Raw genomic sequence first — 26,291 nt, 5'->3', positions numbered from 1 at the left:
TAACTTATTATTTATTATTTTTATGATTTTTTTTAAAGAAAGACAAACAAACGGGTAGCAGTAGAGTCACTGTTTATTCCACATTCTGTTTCTGCTTTTCTGATGAGCTTTCGGTCTGTTAACCCAATAACAGAGCATGGCTTTCTGAACAGGACCATTTGGCGTGGTGACCAGTGCTATTCTCGTCACTTTTATTACAGGTTTCATTCATTTTGGCCTTTCAGAGATTTGTAAACATCATCATGAAAACATCCAGACAGACAGACAGACAAAAAAGGCAAGTAATTATTGGACTCCAATCCTTAAAAAGCTCATATAAATGCGTTTAAAACATGTAGTTTATAACATGCAAGTTCCAGGGGTTTACTGACTCATATGCACACAGACATGTAAAAGAAAATACATAACATGTCACATGGCAATGCATACCACTAAAATATACTAGGAATAACGCTGACTAAATAGTTTTAAAGGAACACTCAATTTTTGGGGAGGGGAAATGGTCTCATTTTACAACTCTGCTATAGTTAAACAGTGGATTTTCATCATTTTTAAATCCAACCAGCCGATCTGCAGGGCTGTTGGAAGCACTTTTAGCTTAGCTTAGCATAGATCATTGAATCGGATTAGACCATTAGCATGTCACTCATATACTTTTCCAATTTAAAGCTTGACTCTTCTGTAAATACATTGTTTAGTAAACTGCAAAAATGCCTTTCTTACTTAGATTTATGTGGTATAAAATCTTGTTTATAGTCCAAATATTGCATTTTTTTAGACAAGCAAAACATATTGTCTTGTTTTAAGAAATAATATGCCAAAATTAAGTGAGATTTTCCTTAAAACAAGCAAAATAATCTTCTTTTTCCTTTTGACATAAGATTATTTTGCTTTCCCCACTGGCAGATTTTGCTTGTTTTAAGGAAAAACTCCCTTAATTTTGGCATGTTATTTCTTAAAACAAGAAAATTATGTTTTCGCTTGTCTAGAAAAAGCTTCTTGATTTAAGAATTTTTAGATATTTGGACTAGAAACAAGACAAAAAATCTAAGTGAAAAATCTTTGCAGTGTACATCTAATGGGAAATTAAAAGTTGGTTGATATTTTCAAGGGCAATATGGCTAAAACTATACTATATTTCAAGCAAAGTTCATTGATTATTACACCAGAATTAGAATATATATATATAGTTCCTAGCCAAATCGAGTTAGAAAAATAGCAAATTTTCATTTTCTTAGTACACAAAGTAACTACAAATAGTCCAGCTTTAAAGCGAAAATGATCAGAATTGGTTGTTTTTGAGCAAGATGCTAATGGTCTAATCCAATTCAATGACCTATAAGCTAAGCTACACATGCTTAGCTAAATGGACTTACAAATGGCAAAACTCGACTGTTCAACTTTAAGGGAATTGTAAAATGAGCCTGTTTCTCAAAGAAAAGTTACTTTAATATTCAAAAATTCTCATATTTTATTTTCAAAACAAACAATGCATTCTGGACTACAGATAATCATTTTCTCATTTACATCAGGATGGTTTTCCACAATTTTGATGCTATTTTATGAAATAGCTCAGTGCTTTTATCATAAATTCCAGGGGATTTCTCATAAAAATTGCATTATTCTGTCTAAATGTGCATACATCAAATCAATAGGCTGAAAATCAAACAGTGAGGGATGGATCTTGTGGATTATTGAGGGTTACGGACTTGAGGACCAATGGCTTGACTGTCAAAGAGTTTGCCTGAGGTTTGTGATCTGGAGCATTGACTTTCATATCAACTGCATAGTAGTAATACAAAGTTGCTTGAGTACAGCTCTCAATTGCATAGTGATGCTTCATCACATGTATGTTAAATCCTATCTTTTTGTTTTTCTTCAGGAACCCACCATTAACACTTCACAACAGCATAAACGTGGGATCTGGATTCCTTCGACTGTGCGGGAAAGCTCAGCTGCTTCGCTTTGAGTATTAGAGGTATCTCCAAAGATGATAATGACAACATTGTGAATGTTAGAAACACTGAAATGTGCATCATTCACTGTAGTAATAAATAAATTGTAATAAGTATCGGAATGAAATAGAAGACATACATATCACACACACACACACACAGTCTACCCTGTTTTCAAGAGGTACTTACAGATGTACAGTGGTCCATTTTAACAAGACTGACCCTTCCCGAAATGAAACACTGAGGAAAGATTTAAGGTGATGTGTGTAATGTTCTTTCAAATAAGGATTGGTTCACCAACAATGACTTTTGTAACTCGCAATAATGAATAACACATTTTTTATGCCAACCCAGCAGGCACAACTCGTCAACATGATGTCTGATTGACGTTGTAACCCAACGTCGAGGGAATGTTGCATCTTGTTTGGAAATGAAAATCGGGTTGACATCAGAACCCAATGTCCAACCTAAAATCAACCAAATATCAACGTCTAATGATGTTACAGCTAGACGTTGTGTGGACGTGATCACTATGACCTCTATCAGACGTTAGATTTTGGTTGCCATACCTGAAGATTAAGACGTTGGATTTTGGTAACTTGCCAACAAAACCTAAAATCAACCAAATATCAACGTCTAATGATTTTACAGCTTGACATTGTTTGGGCGTCACTACTAAGACCTCTATCTGATGTTGGATTTTGGTTGCCACACCTGACAAATAAATGTCAGTATTTGACGTCAATATGGCGTTTGTTTAAGATGTTGGCTCGACGTTGGATTTTGGTCACTTACTAACACAACCTAAAATCAACCAAATATCAACGTTGAATGATGTTACAGCTTGACGTTGTGTGGACGTGATCACTATGACCTCTATCAGACGTTAGATTTTGGTTGCCAACCAGACAAATAAATGTCAGTATTTGACGTCAATATGACGTTGGATTTTGGTCACTTACTAACACACTCTAAAATAAACCAAATATCAACGTCTAATGATGTTACAGCTTGACGTTGTGTGGACGTGATCACTATGACCTCTATCAGACGTTAGATTTTGGTTGCCATACCTGACGATTAAATGTCAATATGACGTTGGATTTTGGTCACTTGCCAACAAAACCTAAAATCAACCAAATATCAACGTCTAATGATGTTACAGCTTGACATTGTGTGGGTGTCACTACTAAGACCTCTATCTGATGTTGGATTTTGGTTGCCACATGTGACAAATAAATGTCAGTATTTGACGTCAATATGGCGTTTGTTTAAGATGTTGGCTCGACGTTGGATTTTGGTCACTTACTAACACAACCTAAAATCAACCAAATATCAACGTTGAATGATGTTACAGCCTGATGTGTGGACGTTACCACTATGACGTCTATCAGACGTTGAATTTTGGTTGCCACCCAGACAAATAATTGTCAGTATTTGACGTCAGTATGATGTTGATTTAAGATGTTGGCTCGACATTGAATTTTGGTCACTTACCAACAAAACCTAAAATCAACCAAATATCAACGTCTAATAATGTTACAGCTTGACGTTGTGTGGACCTTACCACTATGACCTCTATTAGACATTAGATTTTGGTTGCCATTCCTGAATAAATGTCAGTATTTGACGTCAATATGGCGTTGGTTTAAGATGTTGGCTCTACATTGGATTTTGGTCACTTTCCAACACAACCTAAAATCAACCAAATATCAACTTCAAATGATGTTACAGCCTGACGTGTGGACGTTACCACTTTGACCTCTATAAGACGTTAAATTTTGGTTGCCATACTGACAAATAAATGTCAGTATTTGACATCAATATGATGTTGGATTTTGGTCACTTACTAACACAACCTAAAATCAACCAAATATCAACGTCTAATGATGTTACAGCTTGACGTTGTGTGGACCTTACCACTGTATCGCCTATCAGACGTTAAGATTTTGGTTGCCATATCTGACAAATAAATGTCAGTATTTGACGTCAATATGACGTTGGTTTAAGATGTTGGATCGATGTTGGATTTTGGTCACTTTTCAACACAACCTAAACACCCAAATATCAACGTCATTTGATGTTGCTATTGGACGCAAAATAACGTCCATAAACGCTGACTAGACATTGAATTTTGATCACCTGACGTCAGGACCTAAATCTAACCTAATATTAACCTTTTATGACATTGTGTGCCTGCTGGGAATGTACTAATGTGCTTGGACCAATTTGTTTAGCTACTCAATGACCGATATACTATAGGTTCATTAGTTAAAGGTAGCACTTATGTTTAATTTATCCCAATTATGTATATTTGTGGTTAATGCAATACCTGCCGAAATAGAATGGAACTCTTAAAGTGGTGATTTTGCTCAACTTGGACCTGTTTCCATCTGGTATTAAAATGCATTTTCAGGATTACAATCACTTGTGGAAGATACTAAATACTAGGAGCTTTTTTTGTTTTTCTTCTGGTCTTCTTGATTATGATCATCATCATGTCAATGATTTGATATGCATGTGTCTGTATGATGAGAGTGTTGGCTTCAATGGATGGCAAAACCTGTGGATTGTCAACCACAGAATAGGGCTATATATTTTTTACTGTGAAAGCTGCCACGAATGTGGTTATTGTCTTCCATTTATCTGAGCTGGTATCATTTGATGTGCTAATGCTAAGCTATGTCATCCTTGGCAAGTGTTAGCATCTCAGAAAGAAAGCAGCTAGCATGATTTCTTAAGTTAGTAATGTCTTGTTCAGTTTTTTTCTTAGTAGTTTGTTTCTAAAAGCCAATATATGTGCAATTTTAAAATGTGCAATTGCCAATTCACACTATTGTGACAAGCACATATGTGATGAATAACGTCAGAGAAATATTTGCAGGCTGTAATTGGCTTATTATCCATCCATACAGAATCATATGCATCATGATGCACCATTGGAAACAATTGAAACTTGAAAATGTATTCATTCTCCTTTGGCTTAGTCCCTTGTTTATCAGGGGCCGCCACAGCGGAATGAACTGCCAACTATTCTGGCATATGTTTTATGCAGCGGATGCCCTTCCAGCAGCAATTACTGGGAAACACCCATACACTCTCACATTCACATGCATACTCATACACTACGGCCAATTTAGTTTATCTAATTCACCTGTAGCGCATGTCTTCGATGTGGGGGAAAAAGGAGCACCCCCGCCAACACGGGGAGAACATGCAAACTCCACACAGAAATGTCAACTGGCCCAGCCAGGACTCAAAATAGTGACCTTCTTGCTGTGAGGTGACAGTGCTAACCACTGAGCCACCTTGCCACCCCACGATTGAAACGTTCCTACTAAAAACATTTGTATTCGCCCCTAAAGTGTTTTGAGCTTGTCCACTTTGGACACTTTCAGATTCCTTTAGTTGGCTTGCTTTCATAGTGTACATGTTGATATGACTGAATGCATTCAAACAGCCAGAAAACACCACCTATGCTGCTTACTGAGCATGTGGTTGTTTTGGGAAATTTGTTTAGTTAAATTTCATTTTCATCTGCTTTTCCGGGGCCGGGTCCAAGGGCAGCAGTCTTAAGAGAGAACTCCAGACTTCCCTCTCCCCAGACACTTCTTCCAGCTCCTCCGGGGAGGATCCCAAGGCGTTCCCAGGCCAGCAGAGAGACATAGTCCCTCCAGCGTGTCCTGGGTCTTCCTCGAGGGCTCCTCTCGATGGGACATGCCTGGAACACCTCCCTAGGTAAGCGTCCAGGAGGCATCCAAAACAGATGCCCGAGCCACCTCAGCTGATTTCTCTCGATGTGGAGGACCAGCGGCTCTACTCCGAGCTCCTCCTGGGTGACAGAGCTCCTCCCTTTATCTATAAGGGTGAGCCCTGCCACCCTGCGAATGAAACTCATTTTGGCCGCTTGTATCCGAGATCTTGTCTTTTTGGTCATGACCCAAAGCTCACGACCATAGGTGAGAGTAGAAACGTAGATTGAGCGGTTAATTGTGAGCTTTGCCTTTCGGCTCAGCTCCTACTTTACCACAACAGACCAGTACATTGACTGTATTACTGCTGCCGCTGCACCAATCCGTCTGTCAATCTCACGTTCCATCCTTCCCTCACTCGTGAACAAAACCCCAAGATACTTAAACTCCTCCAGCTGGGGTAAGGACTTTCCTCCAGCTTTGGGAAATATACAAGTTATTCATACTTAAATATCACATATACATTGCATGACTTAATGATTGGACCAATTAAAATGCATGTTAATAACAAGGGCTTCGTTGAGCTTTCAAATGTCTACATCGAAATCGGTGAGAATTTGGGATGGGAGTGCCTGTTTGATTGAGCGATGGAAGACAGGGGTTGTCTTTGCAGTCTAAAACTGGCACAGACATTACACACTTCACCTTTAAATTACTATGAAACACTTTTGTTAATGTGCAATTGCCGTGGTATTTCCATTTGAGTGTAAATATGCAGCATTGTCACTGCTCCATACAGGAGGGATTTCTCTCTGGAAGTGTTCATCCTGATTGTTTCATACATGCATTTGCTAAACCTTTACATCATTGCACATCTCATAGAAATAGCACACAATTTCAATCATTAAATATAAAACCAAAGCACGACTTTCCAGTGACAAAGGCAACCTTTTCTCTTTTTTTCGAATTTGTACACTACTTGCGTTGCCATATAGACTAAGCACACGGTAAGTGCCCTGTCGTTAACAACAAGCATTCCCAGGTCCAGTGCGGGACCACACTGGTTTTAAGAGGTAACATATACATTAAACAGTACAGTGACAGCAGCAGAGGGCAGAGACTGGTCGGTTTAGTCGAGACGTAATGGAGCTGCGGAATATCCTTATTGACCTTTTGGCTCAGTTGAGGAGTTTGCAGTTTAAAAATAAGAAAAAAAAAAAGGCCAATGTGACCGGTAAAGGTGAGTATTGTGTCTGATCGAGCATGATAATGACGAGGAGGTCTCCTGCTCCTGTGTTCTCAGGCCGTGAAGATGCAGATGATCCACACCATCCCTGAGTTCCTAGACAAGTATCAACCCGTGTAGCATTGCGATAAGCTATATAAAGCCTTTAGGAGGTCAGAGAAGTGTGTCTGAATGTGCTTTGAAACAATATCTAAGAGTACATCCACAGTAATGACCTTCCTCCAATAGGTCTCCAATAGAGGCCTTGTCCCAAATGGCACCCTCAGCCCTTGAAGTCCACACTTTGGTGTTGTAATGCCACACAGACAATCAGGTATTGGTTTGTTTCCAAATCCAGGCTTAACTAAAGGGTGTACTGAGGGGCATAGTGAAGGTTGCATCCTTGTAAATATTGACAAATAGGATGTGGTCAAGGTCTAGTTGACCTTAAACTGCATTAGCTAAAACCACAAGACTGCAAGCCCACGTAGATTTCACGATCTGGGTCAGCGGCATTCAAACAGCATTTAAGTAAGTTGTCGTTTCAATAAACATATAGGGTAATGATCATAGGCTGGGTGTCCATCTTGCTCCAGGAGGACCAAAGATTTCCTTCAATTTACACTGGCTTAAGGTTGAGTTACATTAGTTGCATCCCAATTGACACACTCTACATTATGCACCGATACACTGTGCATTTATACACTCAACTATGTAGTGTATGACTTTAGTATCCTCTCAAATTTGTAATGAAGGGAAATCCAAACAGTTTCCCATATGACGTTTAATGTTGCCAAATTTGAAAAAGAAAAAAGACCAAACTTCCTTATAGTACCTGTCATGTGTACAACCGAATTTACCTTCGGTAGGTGGCATAATTGCTAAAGTAGGAGAATTTTGCATGCACAATCCAAAATAAATAAAATTAATCCAACCCTTAGAGCTCGATAGCTCTTTTCCTTCCGCTTAGTTAGCGATGCTGCAACCGTTGAGTGCAACATACCAGACTTCTGTTTATCAGTTGAATAAGTGCATCATCCAGTTATTTAAACTGCACCTATTCCTTTTAGAATTGTTCAGTAAGAGTTAACAACTTACACTATATATACTATGAAATGGCGTAAATAGTTTAGAAGTATGTGACTTGGGACACACCTAATGAATACCTTGATTAGATATTTCAAGATTGTTTTTAATTAAGATTGTGAATAAACTGTTGAAGAAGGTGGTCCTCTAGGACAGGGGTCACCAATCTCGGTCCTAGAGGGCCGGTGTCCCTGCAGGGTTTAGCTCCAACTTGCCTCAACACACCTGCCTGGATGTTTCAAGTATACCTAGTAAGACCTTGATTAGCTTGTTCAGGTGTGTTTAATTAGGGTTGGAGCTAAAATCTGCAGGACACAAGCCCTCCAGGAACAAGTTTGGTGACCCCTGCTCTAGGAGAAAGATTGGACACCCCTGGACTGTAGTAGGTGTTGGCATAGGGTAACATTGAGTCAGTGTGTGGACCTGCATGGTGCCTGTGATCCACAGGTTTGACTAGGCCATGCAGAAAGCCCATGGTGAGGTAGTTGGTTCTGTGAAAAAATGAGCTAGTAGTGACCCAATTTAAGGTCCTGGGAGGTGAGCCAGAGATGCAGGTAAATTCCAGCCAGTCAGTCTGGCAGATTTGAACAGTAGGCTGAGTGTGGAGTGTGGCTACACGTCTCACTCCTGTCACTGTAAGGTCCGTGTGCAAACAGAGAACCCCCTTAATTGAAGGGTCTTTAAAGAAAGATGGCAAAAAGTCTGAGCCTTGAAAATAAAGTAGACAAGTCTTCTAAAACATGCTTACAGACAGGGAAGAGTATTTGTCTTTTGATGAATGTCAGAACTTCTTATAAGTTCAGATAATCATGTAAATCAAGTCATGTTACATATAGGGTTATTCATACTGACAGCAATTCAATCACCTCTGAGGAGTTTGGCAAGTCGCCATATTGTCGGTTTCTAGTAGGCATTCCTACTTGACCAGAGATGATAGTTGAGGACTCAGGTCCAGCTTTCTCTTCTGACCACCATATGGGAAGATCATCTACATGATCCCTGCTCTTAGACTTTTCACTTAGGTCATAGCGAAAGGGATAAGGCGGTTCTTGAAAATGTCACTGTAGTAGTCTACTAAACATTGCCCAGCGCTGGTGTTATTTGTTCGCACGGTTGACTACAGTATTCCACCACCCTTGGAGGTTCCAAGGAATTGTCTGTCTTGTAGAGCAACCTCATCTGCAATATCCAACTGTATCAGACAGCAGATCACTCCCAGCAGTAGTCATACCTTGCTTTGCTGCCTGAAGTTGTCAATGTTGTTGCATTGCAGCTCTTGGTCTTTCATGCTGATTCAAATCTGCTCTTGTAAAATGAAGTCCAGAGCTAACATCACTCCAAACGGCTATCAGGGCGAGCTCCTTGAAACTACAAGACCATAACATTCCTATCGCAGTTACAAGTGATCAAGATCATTATTCTTCAAGAATTGCAGTTTCTTCTCAAAGGTTGCACTGTGAGCTGTGCTTGTTAGGGGAGCTTCATAAACAGTCCGTTGTCCATAGAGGGAACGGACATGGGGAATGAAAACTGGAACAGACTCATATCAGCAGTGAGCGCCGCCATTGCAGCAGGATCGTGTTCAATCTGGTTTCTCAACGATGGGTCGATCTTCTCCAAGCGTCGCTTGAGCCTCTTGGCCTCCCGCTCACGGATTAGCCGTGCCTGCCTTTTCTCTGGTGTCTCATTAGCCCGTTTGAGTCGCATGGCTTCCCGGTCACGTTGTAGACGACGTGACCGTTGCTCGTCACTCTCTTGCATCCTTTGCATTCGTTTCGCCTCACGGTCTCGTAACCGTCGCATCTCTCGTTCCTCCGGTGTCTCGCATGCCCGTTTTGTCTTTTTGGCTGTTCGCTCCCGTTCCAGCCGCTGCATCCGCACCTCCACGGGTTCGTTCTTCCTACGGATCGCCCATTTCCTCATAGACGGCGACTGGGCATCCACGAGCTGCTGGTAGGCTACACAGCTGTTGCAGACCAGCAAAACCCCAGCTGGGTACACGGGCATTGGGTTCATGAGGTCTGGAAGTGGTGGAAGGCCCGTGCTGGAAGGACTGAGGCTGTCAGAGAGTGATGGAAGAGGCGGAGCAGAAGGGAGAAGTCCATCTGGCATTGAGGTCAGTACAGGACCTGGATTTGGGCTGGGGTTTGTAGTAGGACTTCTGGGTAGAGGGTTGGACATGGCGCAGGACTCACCATCGCTGTTGATCTCTATACTGCTTGTGTCGAGGAATTCCTTCAACTTTTCCCTACATTTACAGACCAGGAAACAGAACAGTTTCTTTTAAAAGCATCCTGATGAAATAATGGGTTTCATTTACTGCAGACATGCACATGCACTCAACAGAGCAAGTGACGTCACTGTGAGGGGTAGGGTTAGGGACGGGGTAGGCGCAGGCTTTAAAAAGCTAATAGTGTCTTAAAGTGCACGTGCAGAAAGTCAGTACAAAATTTTAGTACAAAAGATTTTAATGAATCATGACTTAACATCTCTACGAACATTGTATGTTTAGTGAATGAGACCTAATGTCTTGAGTAAAACGCTGACCTGTTGAAGTTGTTGGTGTCTGTAAAGTGAGCTCCACACACTGCACAGTTGGACAGACGGTCCTCTGAATGGATGAGAAGATGACGGCCAAGAGAGCCTGGAGAACTGAGAGCTCGTCCACAAACAGGACAGATATAACTCTTACTGCCACCCACAGCCGTGTGCTGTTCACAGAAAATGAGACACAAGAGAGTTCAAACATCGTCTCTTCAGCTGAGATGAATGTAAAGGACATTTCAAAAATGACAAAATAGTTAGTAATAAACGTGTTCATTGATTTCAATGGAGACTACAGCTTGCAAGCTTCTAAAAAGAGTGCAAAAGTACTATGTGTATGGTAAATGGTAATATATGTTTGAAAACACACACAAGATTAAAGTGAACTTCTACTTTGAATTGAAGGCTGGAATACACTGGACACATTTTTGATGCTAGCTCAGAACCAGTCTTTAAATGCTTCACATTTTTGGGGGGATGCTCCACCTGGATGAAGTAATGGCAGCCATATTGCACCAGGCCGCACACCACACGCCAGCTGATTGGTGAAGAGGAGACAGAGCGATAAAGCCAATTATGATAGGAGGCCATGATGGACAGAGGTCAGTCAGCAAATTTGGCCAAGAGGCCAGGGTTAAACCCCTACTCTTTTTTGAAGGACATCCTGGGATTTTTTTTAACGACCACAGAGAGTCAGGACCTCGGACATCTTATCAAAAGACTGAGCACTGTAGAGTCCCCAACTATACTTCGGCTTTAGGACCCACACAGAACACAAGTTGAGCGCCTCCTGCTGGTCTCACTAACACCACTTCCAGCAGCAACCTAGCTTTCCCATGTGGTCTCCCATCCAGGTGCTGACCAGGCACAGCCCTGCTTAGCTTCAGTGGGCGACCAAGTGAGAGCTGAAGAGAGCTAGCTGCCGGCAAAGGTTTACTATGGTAAAGTCTTAAGCCTGATTTATACTTCTGCGTAAAGTGACCGGCGTAACCCACGGCGCAGGCAACGCGCGTGGCTGTGCATTTATACTTCTGCGCGCTGTCTCTGTTGGTCTGCATTAACACTTCTGAAACGCTTATTGGCAGTGAGGTGTAACTGTTCCTCTGTGTCGAGTTTCTTCGCTGCTTTTTTGCTTTTCCTGAACACTTCCTGGATGTACAAGTGGCTCAAACTCGCTCATTTTGAAGCAGGAACTAGCGGATGTGCAGCAACTTTAACTATAAGGTAAACACAAAACAAAACTTTCCATCCGGAGCTCCTTCACGGGACTCCACACTTGTAAACAATCGCTCCATTGGGCGCGCCATTCGCGCGACTCTCGGTCCCGCCCCGACTCGTCAGCGCTACCAAGCCGACCAATCACAGAGCTTGCGCTACGCGTTGTTGCGACGTGTAGTTTCATTTTTTGAGAGTTGCACATCAGTGACGGCGACGGCCACAGAGAAAGGCTATGCATCAGCGCCGTAGCATACGCCGGTGTTTGACGCAGAAGTATAAATCAGCCTTTAGTTGACAGATATTTCACAAACGTAGCATACGATGGACACATATTCCTTTTTTAGCTTCAGATGTGTATTCCATTAATATAGCAGGATTTAAAAACGTTACAACGATAATAATTGTATATTTTACAACATGTGGTTTCCATTAGTCAAATATTCCCTATGCAAGTTTGTTATAAAATGCCAGCAATTGAAATCTGAAGGTTGTGGTCTAAATGCCAGCTTTTAAATGAGAATCTCACTTAGCTCTATTTACATCTGGCATGTGAAACCCCAACATTTCGAGTTCAATCCTACCTCAGAATGTGTTTAAAGCAGGTTTAGGTAGTGTAATCCTCACCTGATAAACGTGTGCGATGAGCTGGTCAGCGCTACTGAACTCCAGGGAACAAAGAGGACAAACAAAACTCCCATGGTCAGTTCCTTCCTCGCTCTCCTAACAGACATGATGAACCAGAAAACAGATGAGGGCTTTGAGTAACAAGACCTAATGTGCTAGTAAATACATTAACTGAACCTTACGCCCCATTTACACTAATGCGATTTCGTTTTTAAAGGCATAAGTTTTGCTACGGTTACGCCATTCGTCCACACTACGCCGGAGTTCTGGAGCGCCGAAAACATAGCGTTTTGGAAATGCCGGAGAGGCAGTATTCATTCTAAAACGCTGCTGCTCCGTCTCAGTGTGGATAAACGGAGACATCAGAAAACGGAGGCGGGGCTGCTGAGATTCGCTAGCTGATTGGGGCTTTTGTGTCATTGCGTATCCTTCCTTTATTCGTCAAGCCCCTATCACATGACTATAACACATGTCTTTAACGCTACCCGAAGACAGCAGACCAGCCTTCACTGTAAACAACAACATGGACACAGAAATGGGAGCGTTGTTTGCACTATTGTCTGTTTTAGGTGCCATTGTGCAGTTATTCATTTGTTACGTTTAGTAACTCGACCACGTCGTCTGTCCACAAAAATACCTCTCTTGGTTTCTTTGCCATCGCGTTCAATGTTCAACCGGCGTCTGATGACTAACAATAACCAAATGCCGAGCGAGACACATGCTTTCTGTTTATACTACAACGCGCATGCCCAGAGTGCACGAATGGTCACGTGATATACGTTTTTGGTGGCGTAGTGTGGACGAGATATGTTCAGAAATGCTGGGTGAAACGCTAGTGTAAATGCGGATCGTCGTTTAAAACGCCGTTTTAAAACTAAAACGCACTAGTGTAAACGGGGCCTTACGCCCCATTTACACGGGGCAAATAGGTATTATTCTCTAATATTTGAATATGGTTTTCGCACATTTGATCTTCTCAAGAAAACTTGACACTTAATTCATAATACGCGCGTGTGCACATGAGCTTTTTCTTCAACTCATTCTTCTGTTACTGAATTTGCAGTCTTGTAAATGAGCGCCTGCGTACATGAGGTTGGTAATTTGCATAATACATCTCAAACCAGCTCCATATAAAGGCTTTCCGCAAAGCTGCACTCGTTCAAAGAAAGATAATTATGGCACTAAAACGAAAGACGAATTGCTTTAACAGCATTATTAAGAGATTTTACTGTCAAAGGTGGATGGATGCTATTTTAAAAAGTTGCATATATCAATAAGGACTTATCCATAAACTGCCAACTTATCCAGCATATGTTTTACGCAGCGGATGCCCTTCCAGCTGCAACCCATCACTGGGAAATTCACACACATTCGCTACAGACAATTTAGCTTACCCAATTCACCTGTACTAAATGTGTTTGAATTGTGGGGGAAACCGGAGCACCCGGAGAAAACCCACACCAACACGGGGAGAACATGCAAACTCCACATAGAAACACCAACTGACCCAGCCGCGGCTCAAACCAACAACCTTCTTGCTGTGAGGCGATTGTGCCAACCACTTCATACATTTACGATAAATTTTAGTATGCAAATTTTTGATGAAACATGTCCTTAGGTATTTTTCACAGAAACATTAGTGCATACAAAGGTTTAGTGAACAAGACCCAGTGTTTGTTAAAGTAAACTGGTATTTCCTACTAACACACTACACCAAAGAAAATTAATAACTGACTTAAATGCATTTTTTGGTGGTGAAAATACCACTTTTGCACAGCACTGCAGTGTGATGTTTTTTTTAATACAGCATTACTGAACATGAGCGTTTATTCTCTGTAACTGATCATGAGTGTGGCTCCAGATGACGGATGCAGGACTGTGGCAGACAAATGCATGCATAAGCCCTGGTGACTCACTCCAACTGTCACGGCGACTGGGTTGCTATAGAGCGGTGAGTCAGCCTGCAAAAATATCTATCGACTTAAAGATGCCAACAAACGCTACGGTTTGATGACCAAGAATTCTGTCATACTCTTTGCCTCAAAATGTTATTAAGTCTTAGAAGTCATACAGGCTTGTAAATCAAATTACAATTTGTGTATTCTGGCTTTTAAAAGCGTTGGATAATTGGTTAGACTTTCAAACATTTTAATACAGGATGGAATTGTGGCACAAAAACATTGTTTTTTTGTTGTTGTTGTTTTTTTTGCTGTAAACTATACAAATTACCCAAAATTATTAGTAATTTGTTGTTTTTGTCTTTTTTAATTTTAGTTTAGTTAAATTAAATGTAAATATCACTTCATTAACTAACTCATAAGTTGGAGGATTGCATCCATACATCTCTGCAATGACTCAAATCACTGATTAATAAAGTCATCTGGAATGGCAAAGCGTTCCTGCAGGACTCCCAGAGTTCATCAAGATACTTTGGATTCATCTTCAATGCCTCCTCCGCTATCTAACCCCAAACATGCTCAACAATGTTCATCTCTGGTAAATGAGCTGGCCAATCCTGGAGCACTTTGACTTTCTTTGCTTTCAGGAGCTTTGCTGTGGAGGCTGAAGTATGAGAAGGAGCACTATCCTGCTGAAGAATTTGCCCTCTCCTGTGGTTTGTAATGTAATGTGCCGCACAAATGTCTTGATCCCTCAGGTGTTGATGTTGCCCTCCACTCTGCAGATCTCTCGTACGCCCCCATACTGAATGTAACCCCAAACCATGATTTTTCCTTCACTAAACTTGACTGATTTCTGCAAGAATCTTGGGTCCATGTGGGTTCCAGTAGGTCTTCTGCAGTATTTGTGATGATTGGGATGCAGTTCAACAGATAATTCATCTGAAAAATCGACCTTCTGCCACTTTCCCAAATGATCAACTAGACGTCAAGTTATTATTTGTTGCTCTAACAACTGGGATTGATGATGAGACTTTAGTCAGGTAGTGCATTTGTATATTTATTTATCATAATTATTTTTTTACATATATTTATAAGTAATACAGAAGTATATTTATAGTATTTTCATAATGTATTTAGTATATAATATATACTTACAAATATGTTTATTCAAATGCGTTTCAAAATTATTATAGTTTTATGGTTTTCATTTAGTTAACTATAATAACATTAATTTGATTGCAAAAATTAAAATAGTCTTTATTTACGCATTCAATTATTGTGCTTCAAAATTTTAAAAGAATAAAGTAAAGCTTGTAGATTGCTGGGACTCATTCACTTTCACTCGGACAACAATCCCATCACTATATGGACTACAAATCCTGTCATGCAGTTCACACACACACCTGTTCCGGATTTCCATTTATTACACACATATAGCTGGGAGCTACTCAAGGACTGATTTCATGGACTATAAAGACAACGGAGTTGAGGATCCAATTGTAGCGTCTTTATTGACAGAGAATGGTCAGGCAGGCAAGGGTCAATTACAGGAGCAAACAGAATGATACAGGGCGATTCATATTGCAAATTTTGAGGCAATATCGCGTTTTGTACCCCGACAAAGTAAATTAGTTATTAGTTTAATTTACTTTAGAGCTTAATTATTCCCCTTGTATGGTGCTTAACACAAATGAAACACTTAACATCAATTACGCACACAAAAAAGGAATTAAAAATACTACTAATAAATAAATCGTCAACTTTTTTTTTCAATAATTATTACATAACCGGATTGCTTCATGCACAAAAGTCAATTTATAACGATTCCTTTCACTCAGACTACATTCCCGTCACTATATGGACTACAAATCCTTTCATTCACTTCACAAACACACCTGTTCTGGATTTCCGTTTATTGCACACATACAGCTGGGAGCTACACAAGGACTGATTTCACGCACTATAAAGACAGCACACACACATACAGACATTGCTGAGTCTTGTTAGTGTTTACCCTGTTAGCATTACTATGCATTTTTTATGGTCTTGTTTTTCCATGCCATGTTTCCAGACCCTTAGCCTAAGTTACTAATATTTGATGTTAGCCGCCTGTACCGATCTTTTCGCCTGAGACTCGACTTCGCTTTTGGATTGCCCTGTATCATTCTCTTTGCTCCTGTGATTGACCCTTGCCTGCCTGACCATTCTCTGTCAATAAAGACGATACAATTGGATCCTCAATCCCGTTGTCAGAACCGTGTGTTACAAATAAACACAACTGTTCAGTACATTACCTTAACTTAAAAAAATTATGCATATAAAAAAGGCGCAATCGCATTTAAAAGGCATATGTAAAAGCTTATGTATTTTTTTTACAAAAGAAAAGGTAGGGAAGGTATCCATTTGAATTTCAAGAACTAAATATTAATAATATTTTGGAAAACTCCTAATTTTTTTTGCTATCTTCAAAATTAGGGCAGCACAGTGGCGCAGTGGGTAGCACAATCGCCTCACAGCAAGAAGGTCGCTGGTTCGAGCCCTGGCTGGGTCAGTTGGCATTTCTGTGTGGAGTTTGCATGTTCTCCCCGGGTGCTCCAAAAACATGCGGTACAGAATTGGGTAAGCTAAATTGACTGTAGTGTATGAGTGTGTAAGGATGTTTCCCAGTGATGAGTTGCAGCTGGAAGGGAATCCGCTGCGTAAAACATATGCTGGATAAGTTGGCGGTTCATTCCGCTGTGGAAACCCCAGATTAATAATGGGAATAAGCCGAAAAAATATGAATGAAAGAATCTAAATAGTAAATAGTAAATCATCAAAACAAGAATGCTCAAACCTAAATTACTTTGCCAGACATTTTTACAGTGAAGGCTTGCCTACGTCACGCAATCCGGTCATGCAAATCATTCGATAAGAGAGGAATGCAAAATTATCACACAACCATCTCCTTCATGCATCTCTCACCTCCTTGACGTCATCTTGCAGTATGTGGCAGTGACTGCTCTTATTACTCGTCATGCTGTCATCAGCCGAGGCATTTGAGTCGTCGTCTTTATCGAAATCACTGTCACCGTCGTCTGGCAGCACAGGGGAAAAAAAGGCAGAATGTTATCAATGGCTCCATCACAGGTCACCTTGCTTTACTTTAACTGTACCCACACACAGCCGTCTTCCTGGATTTTGTTGTATATTTTATAAGCAAATAGAAAGCATAAACATTTATGTATGCCCCTTTTTACAAGATGTTAAATCCGATGTTCCTAGAGTGTGTATGTTTCAGCTTAAAATACCACACAAATAATGTTATATACCTCTTTTAAACTGACTCTTTTTGACTTTGATTCTGATTGTGCCATTTTGGTGACTGTCACTTTAAATTCAAATGAGATTGTGCTCTTTTTCTTTTAAACAATATGTGAAATGTAAAGAAACGAATAAGAATTTAGTCTTCAAACTGTGTATGCATCTCACCACTTGTGCTGTCTTGCTCTTCAGGTTCCTGTGAGTTGCATTCGCCGTCCTCAATGAAGTCGTCTCTTGCATCCATCTCAAAAGTGTGCTGCGGGCCGGACAACCCAGTCGTGTGAAAAGGCCCTGTGAGTGAAACCAGATGATCAGTGAGAGTTATTGAGGCGTCTCTCCATACACACCTCTGCTTTTAGTTGTTTTAGCTAAAATATGTTGCTTTGCTTCTGTTTACACCCAAGCTTAGGCCTGTCACAATACAAACATACAGACTTACAGCACCACACATGGACATGACCTCAATCATTTTTGGTAATGCAATACATAAATACCAACTCTAGCAACATTTAGCTGATTGAACATCTTTATCTCTATAGGAATTGTTAGTGTCAGTACGGTTAAAAATACTATATTGTTTACTGAAAATTACTATAGTATATTTATTATGTGGGTGTCTGACAACTAAAAACAGATCTGGTAGCAGATATCGCAGCCTCTGTTACCTTTCACCTTGCACTTTTTTTGTTAAAATGTATAATTATTTATTAAGCATATGCGTTATCACATTCTGATTCCAATGGTTAAATTGTTAAAATGACTATAAATTAAATATACTTAACAATAGAATGATCTTTTTAAGAGCGTACTTGCATCGTGATGATATTATATTGTCCTTCTGGCATTATATGACTCACGACAGGGGGAAAAAAAGGTCACTGGCAAACTGTCGTGAGTCGTCTGTGAATGTCTTATTAATTTGGACGCCCATGTATTTTTTTTAAATAAGACGTGATCCTCCACAGAGCTCGCTGAGGCCCCCTTGTGGGCTGGGACCCCCCTGTTGGGAACCGCTGTAATATACTATTGGTTCACCATAGTTAATACTACAGTATGTTGTAGTATTCATTAACAAAATGTTGTAATATATACAATATAATACACTTTACTATAGTATGGCTCAAATACACTATTAGTATTGACTAAATACTATAGTATTTTTTCATGTGAGCTTGGTTGTCTGATTAAATCAGAAAGACAGTTCATAGAAGATGAAGCAATAACTTGCTACAACAACAAACACAACAGATATATTTACCTCTCAGAAGAAAGTATTTGTGTCATGTTTATAAACATTTCTAAATTTCTCACAACTTTTGCGCTTTTTTTTTTCTGGTGAGTCGCCAAAAAATGAAAATTCTGTCATCATTTACTCATCACTGACTCCCATAGAGTTTTACCATTTTTAAACAAACTCGGCTCATCTCCGGGTCTGGTGGGGGCACTTTTAGCTTAGCTAAGCATTAATCATTGAATTAATTTAGACCATTAGCATCTCACTCACTCAAAAAAAAAAAAAAATCCTATAATTTTTCTATTTAAAGCTGGAGTCTTCTGTAATTACATTATGTAGAAGAGTCCAGCTGTAAATAGGAATATAATCGAAACTCTTTGGTCATTTTTGGCAAGATGCTAATGGTCTAATTCGATTTAATGATCTATGCTAAGCTAAGCTAAAAGTGTAGACGCCAACAATCAGCTAAATGGACACAAAAATGGTAAAACTCATCAGTTTAACTCTAGGGAAGTTATAAAATGAGCATTTTCCAAACAAAAATGGACTGTTCTATTAAATCGCAAGGCTAGTATTAAGACATTTAAGTCAAACAATCATCAAAATCATTAATTCGTTCATTATTCTACGGCTTAGTCTCTATTTCAGAGGGCGCCACAGTGGAATGAACCGCCATCATCGAAATCAAAGTCATAATTTTAGGATTGTGACACCAATCATTACTGTGTGATGACAAAACACAAGGAAATGGCTCAGGAATACCTTTATAATGTATTATAAATGCATGCACCACACAAAGTGTTCACTCAAAAAACCGCAATGCTTTCATCATCACTTCAAAAAGCCTGATGTAATCTGAATAATTCTCAATTTTTCTTGAATTTCCAAAAAAAAAAGACAGAGCACATCAACAACAACAGCATCAACGAGATCCAATAGTTGCAGTTAGAACAATAGTTGTTGCTGCATTAACACATTAGGAACACGCACAACATCCTCACGCTCACCAACCCCCACTATGAACACACACACACACACACTGCAGTCCCAGAGGAAACAGCCTGCATCTCCTGTGCTCTAATGTGAGAATCATCTCCTCCAGAAGCTCTCCGAACGCCCACATGGAGCCGCTTTTCCTCCCTCCACCCGCACACATCCATCCCATTACTCCATCACTGCCATCTACCAAACACCTTCTGCCGAGCCGCTTTAATGAGTGCACGAACGCTGAACGGCATACAAATACAAGGCGCTTTCTGTTGTCAGTGTGAGTGATGAATGACACGCTACTGTGTTCAGACAGGTTGACAAGGTGTTGCCATGGCGTTTGTAACAGTTGTAAGCAAATTGATAGAGTGCTATAATGGATATGCTTACATATGACTCATTCCAGAATTTCAGATACACACAAAGCATTTTCCACTCATTTAGCTTGAACTGGAGTTACAATCATTGACAGCAAATAGTGAATTAACAGTAAATTAAATTTATTATTAATGGAAAAGTATGCGGATTGCTTAATTGTAATGGGAAAGCAGTGGCTGTTTCTCAATACCAAGTACGCAAAGTTCGGACTTGCATCCTTGAAAGTTTAGACTTGCCAAGTTCAGACATAGAAGAATGAACTACCGAGGACGCGAGGACACGAATCGTGTACTTCTTCAAATGGAACGGCAGTGTACTTTATAACGTCATTTACCTCAGCCCGGATTCATCGGTCTCACTATACATTAACAATAAAATGATTTCATTATATAAAGCACGACCCTGTAATTAATATTATAATCTATATTTTTGATTTAAGAAAATGTAAACATAAGTCACTATGAATGTGAAGTGGAATGGGTTAATATACACAGACTCGTGTCTTTTATTATCTGATTTAATAAACTACAATAGACATTATTCAAGTATAACGTACAAGACGTACACAATAAGAAATAAAGATTAAGCAATTTGGTACCACATTTCTAGAACTGCTCGATCTTGCAGATTCGCACCCTATAACATCAGAAAGGTCCGACCCTTCCTATCTGAACATGCAGCTCAACTCCTTGTTCAAGCTCTTGTTCTCTCCAGACTGGACTATTGCAACTCTCTACTAGCGGGGCTTCCAGCTAACTCTATCAAACCTCTTCAGCTCTTCAGAATGCAGCAGCACGAGTGGTCTTTAATGAACCAAAAAGAGCACATGTCACTCCGCTGTTCATCCGTTTGCACTGGCTGCCAGTTGCTGCTCGCATCAAATTCAAAGCTTTGATGTTTGCTTACAAAGCGACTTCTGGCTTTGCTCCTTCTTATCTGCTCTCACTTCTGCAGACATATGTGCCCTTCAGAAACTTGCGTTCTGTGAAAGAACGTCGCCTCGTGGTTCCATCCCAAAGAGGGAAAAAATCACTTTCTCAAACTCACGCATTCAATCTGCCCAGTTGGTTGAATGAACTCCTGAACTGCAACAGAACGGCAGAGTCACTCTCTGTCTTCAAGAAACGACTAAAAACTCAACTATTTAGTCTCCACTTTCCTTCCTAATCTGCAATTGCCTCTCTGGATATACCACTAACTGTACTCAAAAAAAAAAAAAAAAAAAAAAGTACATTACTAATGCTTTTCTTCTTAGACTTTACACACCTGAAACTTGCCTACAGCACTTATTCATTGTTGCTCTTATAGTTATTGCTTATAATATTATAGTAATATTATAGTAAATTGCTTCCTTGTCCTCATTTGTAAGTTGCTTTGGATAAAAGCGTCTGCTAATTGGCTAAATGTAAATGTAAACAAAGACAAACCTCGGTAACATAATTAAAGACAATTAATAAAAGGTAACAAGATTACAATGCTGCAAAATATTACTCCTGATAACAAATAATAGATTTATAAGATCAAAAACTGTCTGTTAGATAAGCACAAAATTGATTAAATATCATGTATTAACTACAATGGACAGATGCAATCCAGCGGTACATCCATGATGTAAAGCTGCTCTCGGCGGGGGAGGTGATGACGAAGCTCCTGCTGACAGGCTGGGGGTCAGAGTCCGCATTAAGCCTGGTTTATACTTCTGCGTCAAGTGACCGGTGTAACCCACGGCGCATGCAACGCGCGTGGCTGTGCATTTATACTTCTGCGCGCCGTCTCAGTTGGTCTGCATTAACACTTCTGAAACACTAGTTGGCAGTGAGGTGTAAATGTTCCTCTGTGTCGAGTTTCTTCGCTGATGTTTTGCTTTTCCTGAGCACTTCCTGAATGTACAAGTGTGTAACAGTTTTCCTGTTACTATTTGAAATATCTACCTGTAGTAGCTATCTCACCCATTAGAGGGCGATCTAGGTAGTAAGTCTCCAATCTGCTTAAAAGGAGGTAGAGAAGAAGCAGTAGGCAGGAAGTATGGTGCCTAGCAAATGGAAAGGCTTCTTCACTGCGCTGTTGTTTGTTGATGCCCTTATTTGAGGAACATTTTTGTTCTTATACCTCAGATGTAAGTAGGCCTGTTTTTTTTGTATATATTTCGGTTTTGTACATATGTTTTGTGTAGGGTTGGCAAGGTTTTGATTGTATGTTTGTTTATATGCAGAGGGTTTTTGGTATCCACTTTAAGTCATCAAAACAGGACCTGGACAATCCATCCTCATATCCACAGACTTTTTCCATCCACTTTCCTACTGATTCCGTGGCCAGCCATTGATGAACTGTTTGCTGAACTTGATCTTTCATGTGATTCACTTAAGGACTGTTGGTATCTTTTTTGGATTGCTATAAATACTAGATTCAATGAGAAAGACACTTATCGAATGCTTATTTCTGTCTAATAGTGATCATTAATGAGTTGACTGCTGATCATTTCATATCCCCAGTGTGTAACAATAATTATTCATACCTGCTGTCATATACATTTCTAAATACACATGAATCTCTGAAAGTTGTTTTGTGGTCTCTCAATTTCTTTAATGTAGCTTCAAAAAAAAGTAGTTGTTACAAGTGGCTCAAACTCGCTAATTTTGAGGCAGGAACCGGCGGATGTGCAACAACTTTAACTATGAGGTAAACACAAAACAAAACTTTCCATCCGGAGCTCCTTCACGGGACTCCTCACTTGTAAACAATCGCTCCATCGGGTTCGCGCCATTCGCGCGGCTCTCGGTCCCGCCCAGACTCGTCAGCGCTACCAAGCTGACCAATCACAGAGCTTGCGCTATGCGTCGTTGCGACGTGGTTACATTTTTTGAAATGTGCACGTCAGCAACACCGACGGCCATGGCGTAGGGCTATGCGTCAATGCCGTAGCATACGCGTGCGTTTGACGCAGAAGTATAAATCAGCCTTTAGCTGAGTTATATCTCCAGAGACATGCTATCTTTATAAATAAACTGCCAATTCGAGTTTAAAACAATTACATTCTTGTTTGAAAAACTCTTAAAACTTTATTTTGAAACACAACAGAGGAGTATTTTTAAAACTGTGCGGGTTCTCTTCTCCGCCAATAGCTTTCGCTGGTTTCACAAGTCACCTATCGAAGCATCCTTTGCAAAAGCTGCTGAGTAATTACACATCCAGGAATATTATGTGTACTTGGCAAGATGTGAACTTTAAATTGGAACAGCACTTCGGCGACAGTTCACGAGGACACAAGAACGCAAGTACAGACAAGAACGCGTATTGAGAAACAGCCATTTGATTCTGTTACTCGTTGTTGTTTAAAACTGTTTTCATTTAACACTAACAATAGGGTTGTTACGATACTGGAATTCAATAGCAATAGATACTAAGATTTTAAAAACGTCCATTTCCCGCTAACATTCGAACACTTGAGCGAGTTCCTAAACAGCGCTGATTTGCCATTGTGTTCACATGCTCAACAGAAATGACTGTGACTGGCCTTGATCCTGAAATCTTGATTATCTGCTTCAGTGTGCTTGATTATGGTTGAGCTCTGCAGGATAGTATTCATCCAGAAGCAGGGTTGCAGATATCAGCTTTGTTTTAAAATAAATAAATATAAAATTAATTAAAAATACTTTTTCTAAAGGATCAGGACTTTATTTCATCTCTCAGTGGATACTTATTAATTACAGTGTCACTAATGGCCCGTTTCCACTGAGTGGTACAGTACGGTTCGGTTCAATTTTATGGCCGTTTCCACTGTCAAAAGGCGTACCAAACCAAACCGTACCGTACCACTTTTTCGGCTCCCTTTCGAAAGGATCCCAAACACAAAAAAGGGTACTAAATGCTAGACACGCAGCTGAACGGTTTTGGTTTACAGAGATACGTCATTTGCTTACGCAACAAGCCAGAATGTAAACAAAGGACCCGCCATGTTTGAAATATACAGCGAGAGATTACTTGCCCTCACCGCGCGTCTATATCTGAAATAACTAACTTCTTGAGCTGATGATAATAACATGTGCATGATTATTGACAAGCTTTGGAAACCCGATCCTGTGAGAAGCTGACAAACGCGAGAATGACACATTCAGAAAGAAAAGGGCAAACGCGAGAGTGGAGCGCTGAAAAAATGGAAAGCCAAGGAGCACGTCATTTCTTCAGCAAACGTGAACAAACTGCCTTGTTTTAATTTTTATCATCCCTTTTTGGACTAATATGGAAATGATGGAATGACTCTCTAACAGAGGCTACATGTGCTGCTGAAGATTACAGACACAGATGAGAGGTTTTCACAGACTGTAGGCTATACTTTGTGTTGTTTTGAACCTAATTAAGGACGAAATGTATGCTGTGTGTACTTTTTCTGTAGTTGGTAACATATCGAGGACTGTAAGTGTCTGTGTTCATATATGTTCATTTATTTGAAATAATTGCAGACGTTACAGTTGGCTATTTCGCACTGTCATTGATCTGCAGTTATAATCAACTCATGTACATTGAAAAGTTAGTAATAAACATTTATAAACAAGTATTTATGTGTGTAAAGCGTCTGTTTTGTGAGAAGTGCTTTTCATATGACATGTGAGCGACCTGTGCAGCTTTATTGTAGACATTTTCTCGAGCGAGCATGACGTCGACTGAAACTTTGTCATACATCACGCCCACCAAAAGGGTACCCTTGCTAGTGGAAACGCAAGCCTGACTAGGGTGACCCGTACGGACCCGAACTGTACCGTACTGTACCAGTCAGTGGAAACGGGCCATAATATCATTATAACCATCATAATCCAGAAAATATCATGATATATTTTTAACTCCACATCAGTCATTACCACTCCCAGATTCTTCAGGACAGTTTCAAGAGATGTTAGGAAGCATCAGCAAGGATGTTAGATCTTGCATGAAGGATTTCAGCGTTAAACTATGAGCGCTTACAACAGACCGGCTGGACGGCAGACAGCCTGTGATTGATGTAAGAGAGATTTCCATCCCCCACCGCCAGTTCTGTCTGTACATCTGTCTCTCCACCCTCCCTCCGTCTTCATCCACCCTCGCTCTCCCCCCTCCGTGTGCCACTGTGATGTTATCTCAGAGTCTGTGTGTCTGTAGGCAGGAGGTGACGCAGTGTCTGCCTGCATCCAGACAAAGAGACAAACTCATCAGACAACAGACACCAGAGAAAGGCTAAAGTCAGTGGAGGGGGGGGTGGGAACCAAACAGACAAAACTTAACTCGCATGGCAAACAATGAGAGCGCTCCTGAATTCAATCCATCCCTCCCACCACCAGCCCAACAGAAAACATTGCAGATACTGAAAACGGGGGGGATGCTCTGAATGATGTCTAGTTTGGTGAGGTGGAAGGATAGTCATAGACAGACATCAGATCAACTAATTCAACATCAACTTCAACTAATTCAACATCAACAACATCATCAACTAATTCAGGCTTAATTGACAAAACCCAGGCTTGATGGAGGAACATGATCTTTTATAGACATTCCCATGGAGAAAAATGTATAATATGTCATGTTTTCATGCAAAGATGCAAAATTTGACTCTTGTAAAACTGGAATAGCGCATAAAACATTTGCGAATCAAGTACCAATTCCATCCAATGAGTTCAACAGAACAAAATGGCCACTTCCTATTAAACTGGCACCTAATATCTAAAAGGAAAATGGCATTTGCTCCGGTAGAAGAGCCACTGTGGAGCTTTATTCTTATAAATGACTTGCTCCTCTGAAGACGAAACGCAATGAAAGCTTTGAAGGTGAAAGAGGCTCTAAGGGAGCACAGGTGGGAATCAGGGGGTGAGGAGGGTGTGTGACCGGGAGAGAGACACGCGATTTCCGGGAGATTATCACTCGCTTGCGGACATTATGAGTCCCGCAAATGCAAAGAGACTCTCAGAACTTCCAGGAGATTTGGGATGTCTGAATATCACGTGTTACAACTATAGTGAGACACGATCCAGCGGTACATCCTTAATAAACTGACGTGCATTGCTCTCTGGAGCTCAGAGGAGCGCATGACAGTGTGTGTGGCAGTCATGTGATGTGTGTTTTCAGCGGACGAAGGGCTGTTCAGAAATTCTAGGTAAAACACAGCGTGGCTGTGGA

At 40.4% G+C, this 26,291-nt stretch overlaps 1 protein-coding gene and 1 long non-coding RNA gene across 6 annotated transcripts in view; one reads left to right on the top strand and one right to left on the bottom strand.

The window, feature by feature from the left end:
* Positions 1-55: 55 nt before the first annotated feature.
* znf821 (zinc finger protein 821) overlaps positions 56-26,291 on the bottom strand; it is a 40,586-nt gene continuing 14,350 nt past the window's right edge. For 2 of the 5 annotated variants that reach the window (XM_087262265.2, XM_087262264.1), the window contains exons 2-6: positions 17,717-17,839; positions 17,210-17,322; positions 12,345-12,440; positions 10,506-10,669; positions 6,076-10,206 (exon numbers count right to left, since the gene is read on the bottom strand). In XM_087262265.2, the coding sequence (XP_087118391.1) occupies positions 9,429-10,206; positions 10,506-10,669; positions 12,345-12,440; positions 17,210-17,322; positions 17,717-17,792 (1,227 nt within the window). In that variant the 5' untranslated portion in view covers positions 17,793-17,839 and the 3' untranslated portion in view covers positions 6,076-9,428. Of the gene's footprint in view, positions 10,207-10,505; positions 11,471-11,531; positions 11,864-12,344; positions 12,441-17,209; positions 17,323-17,716; positions 17,840-26,291 lie in introns of those variants that run through there. The other 3 variants (XR_015496517.1, XM_087262263.1, XM_087262266.1) reach the window with 3 other exon arrangements.
* Positions 22,203-24,699, top strand: LOC141375203 (uncharacterized). The gene is made up of 2 exons (XR_015496527.1): positions 22,203-22,263; positions 22,360-24,699. It is a non-coding gene; the product is annotated as an uncharacterized LOC141375203 (long non-coding RNA).

The sequence above is a fragment of the Danio rerio genome, chromosome 7 (assembly GCF_052040795.2).
Source record: "Danio rerio strain M-AB ecotype USA chromosome 7, GRCz13ab, whole genome shotgun sequence".
NCBI classification, from domain to species: domain Eukaryota; kingdom Metazoa; phylum Chordata; class Actinopteri; order Cypriniformes; family Danionidae; genus Danio; species Danio rerio.
The sequence above is the reverse complement of the archived record's forward strand: the minus strand, read 5'-3'. Positions and strand labels throughout refer to the sequence as shown.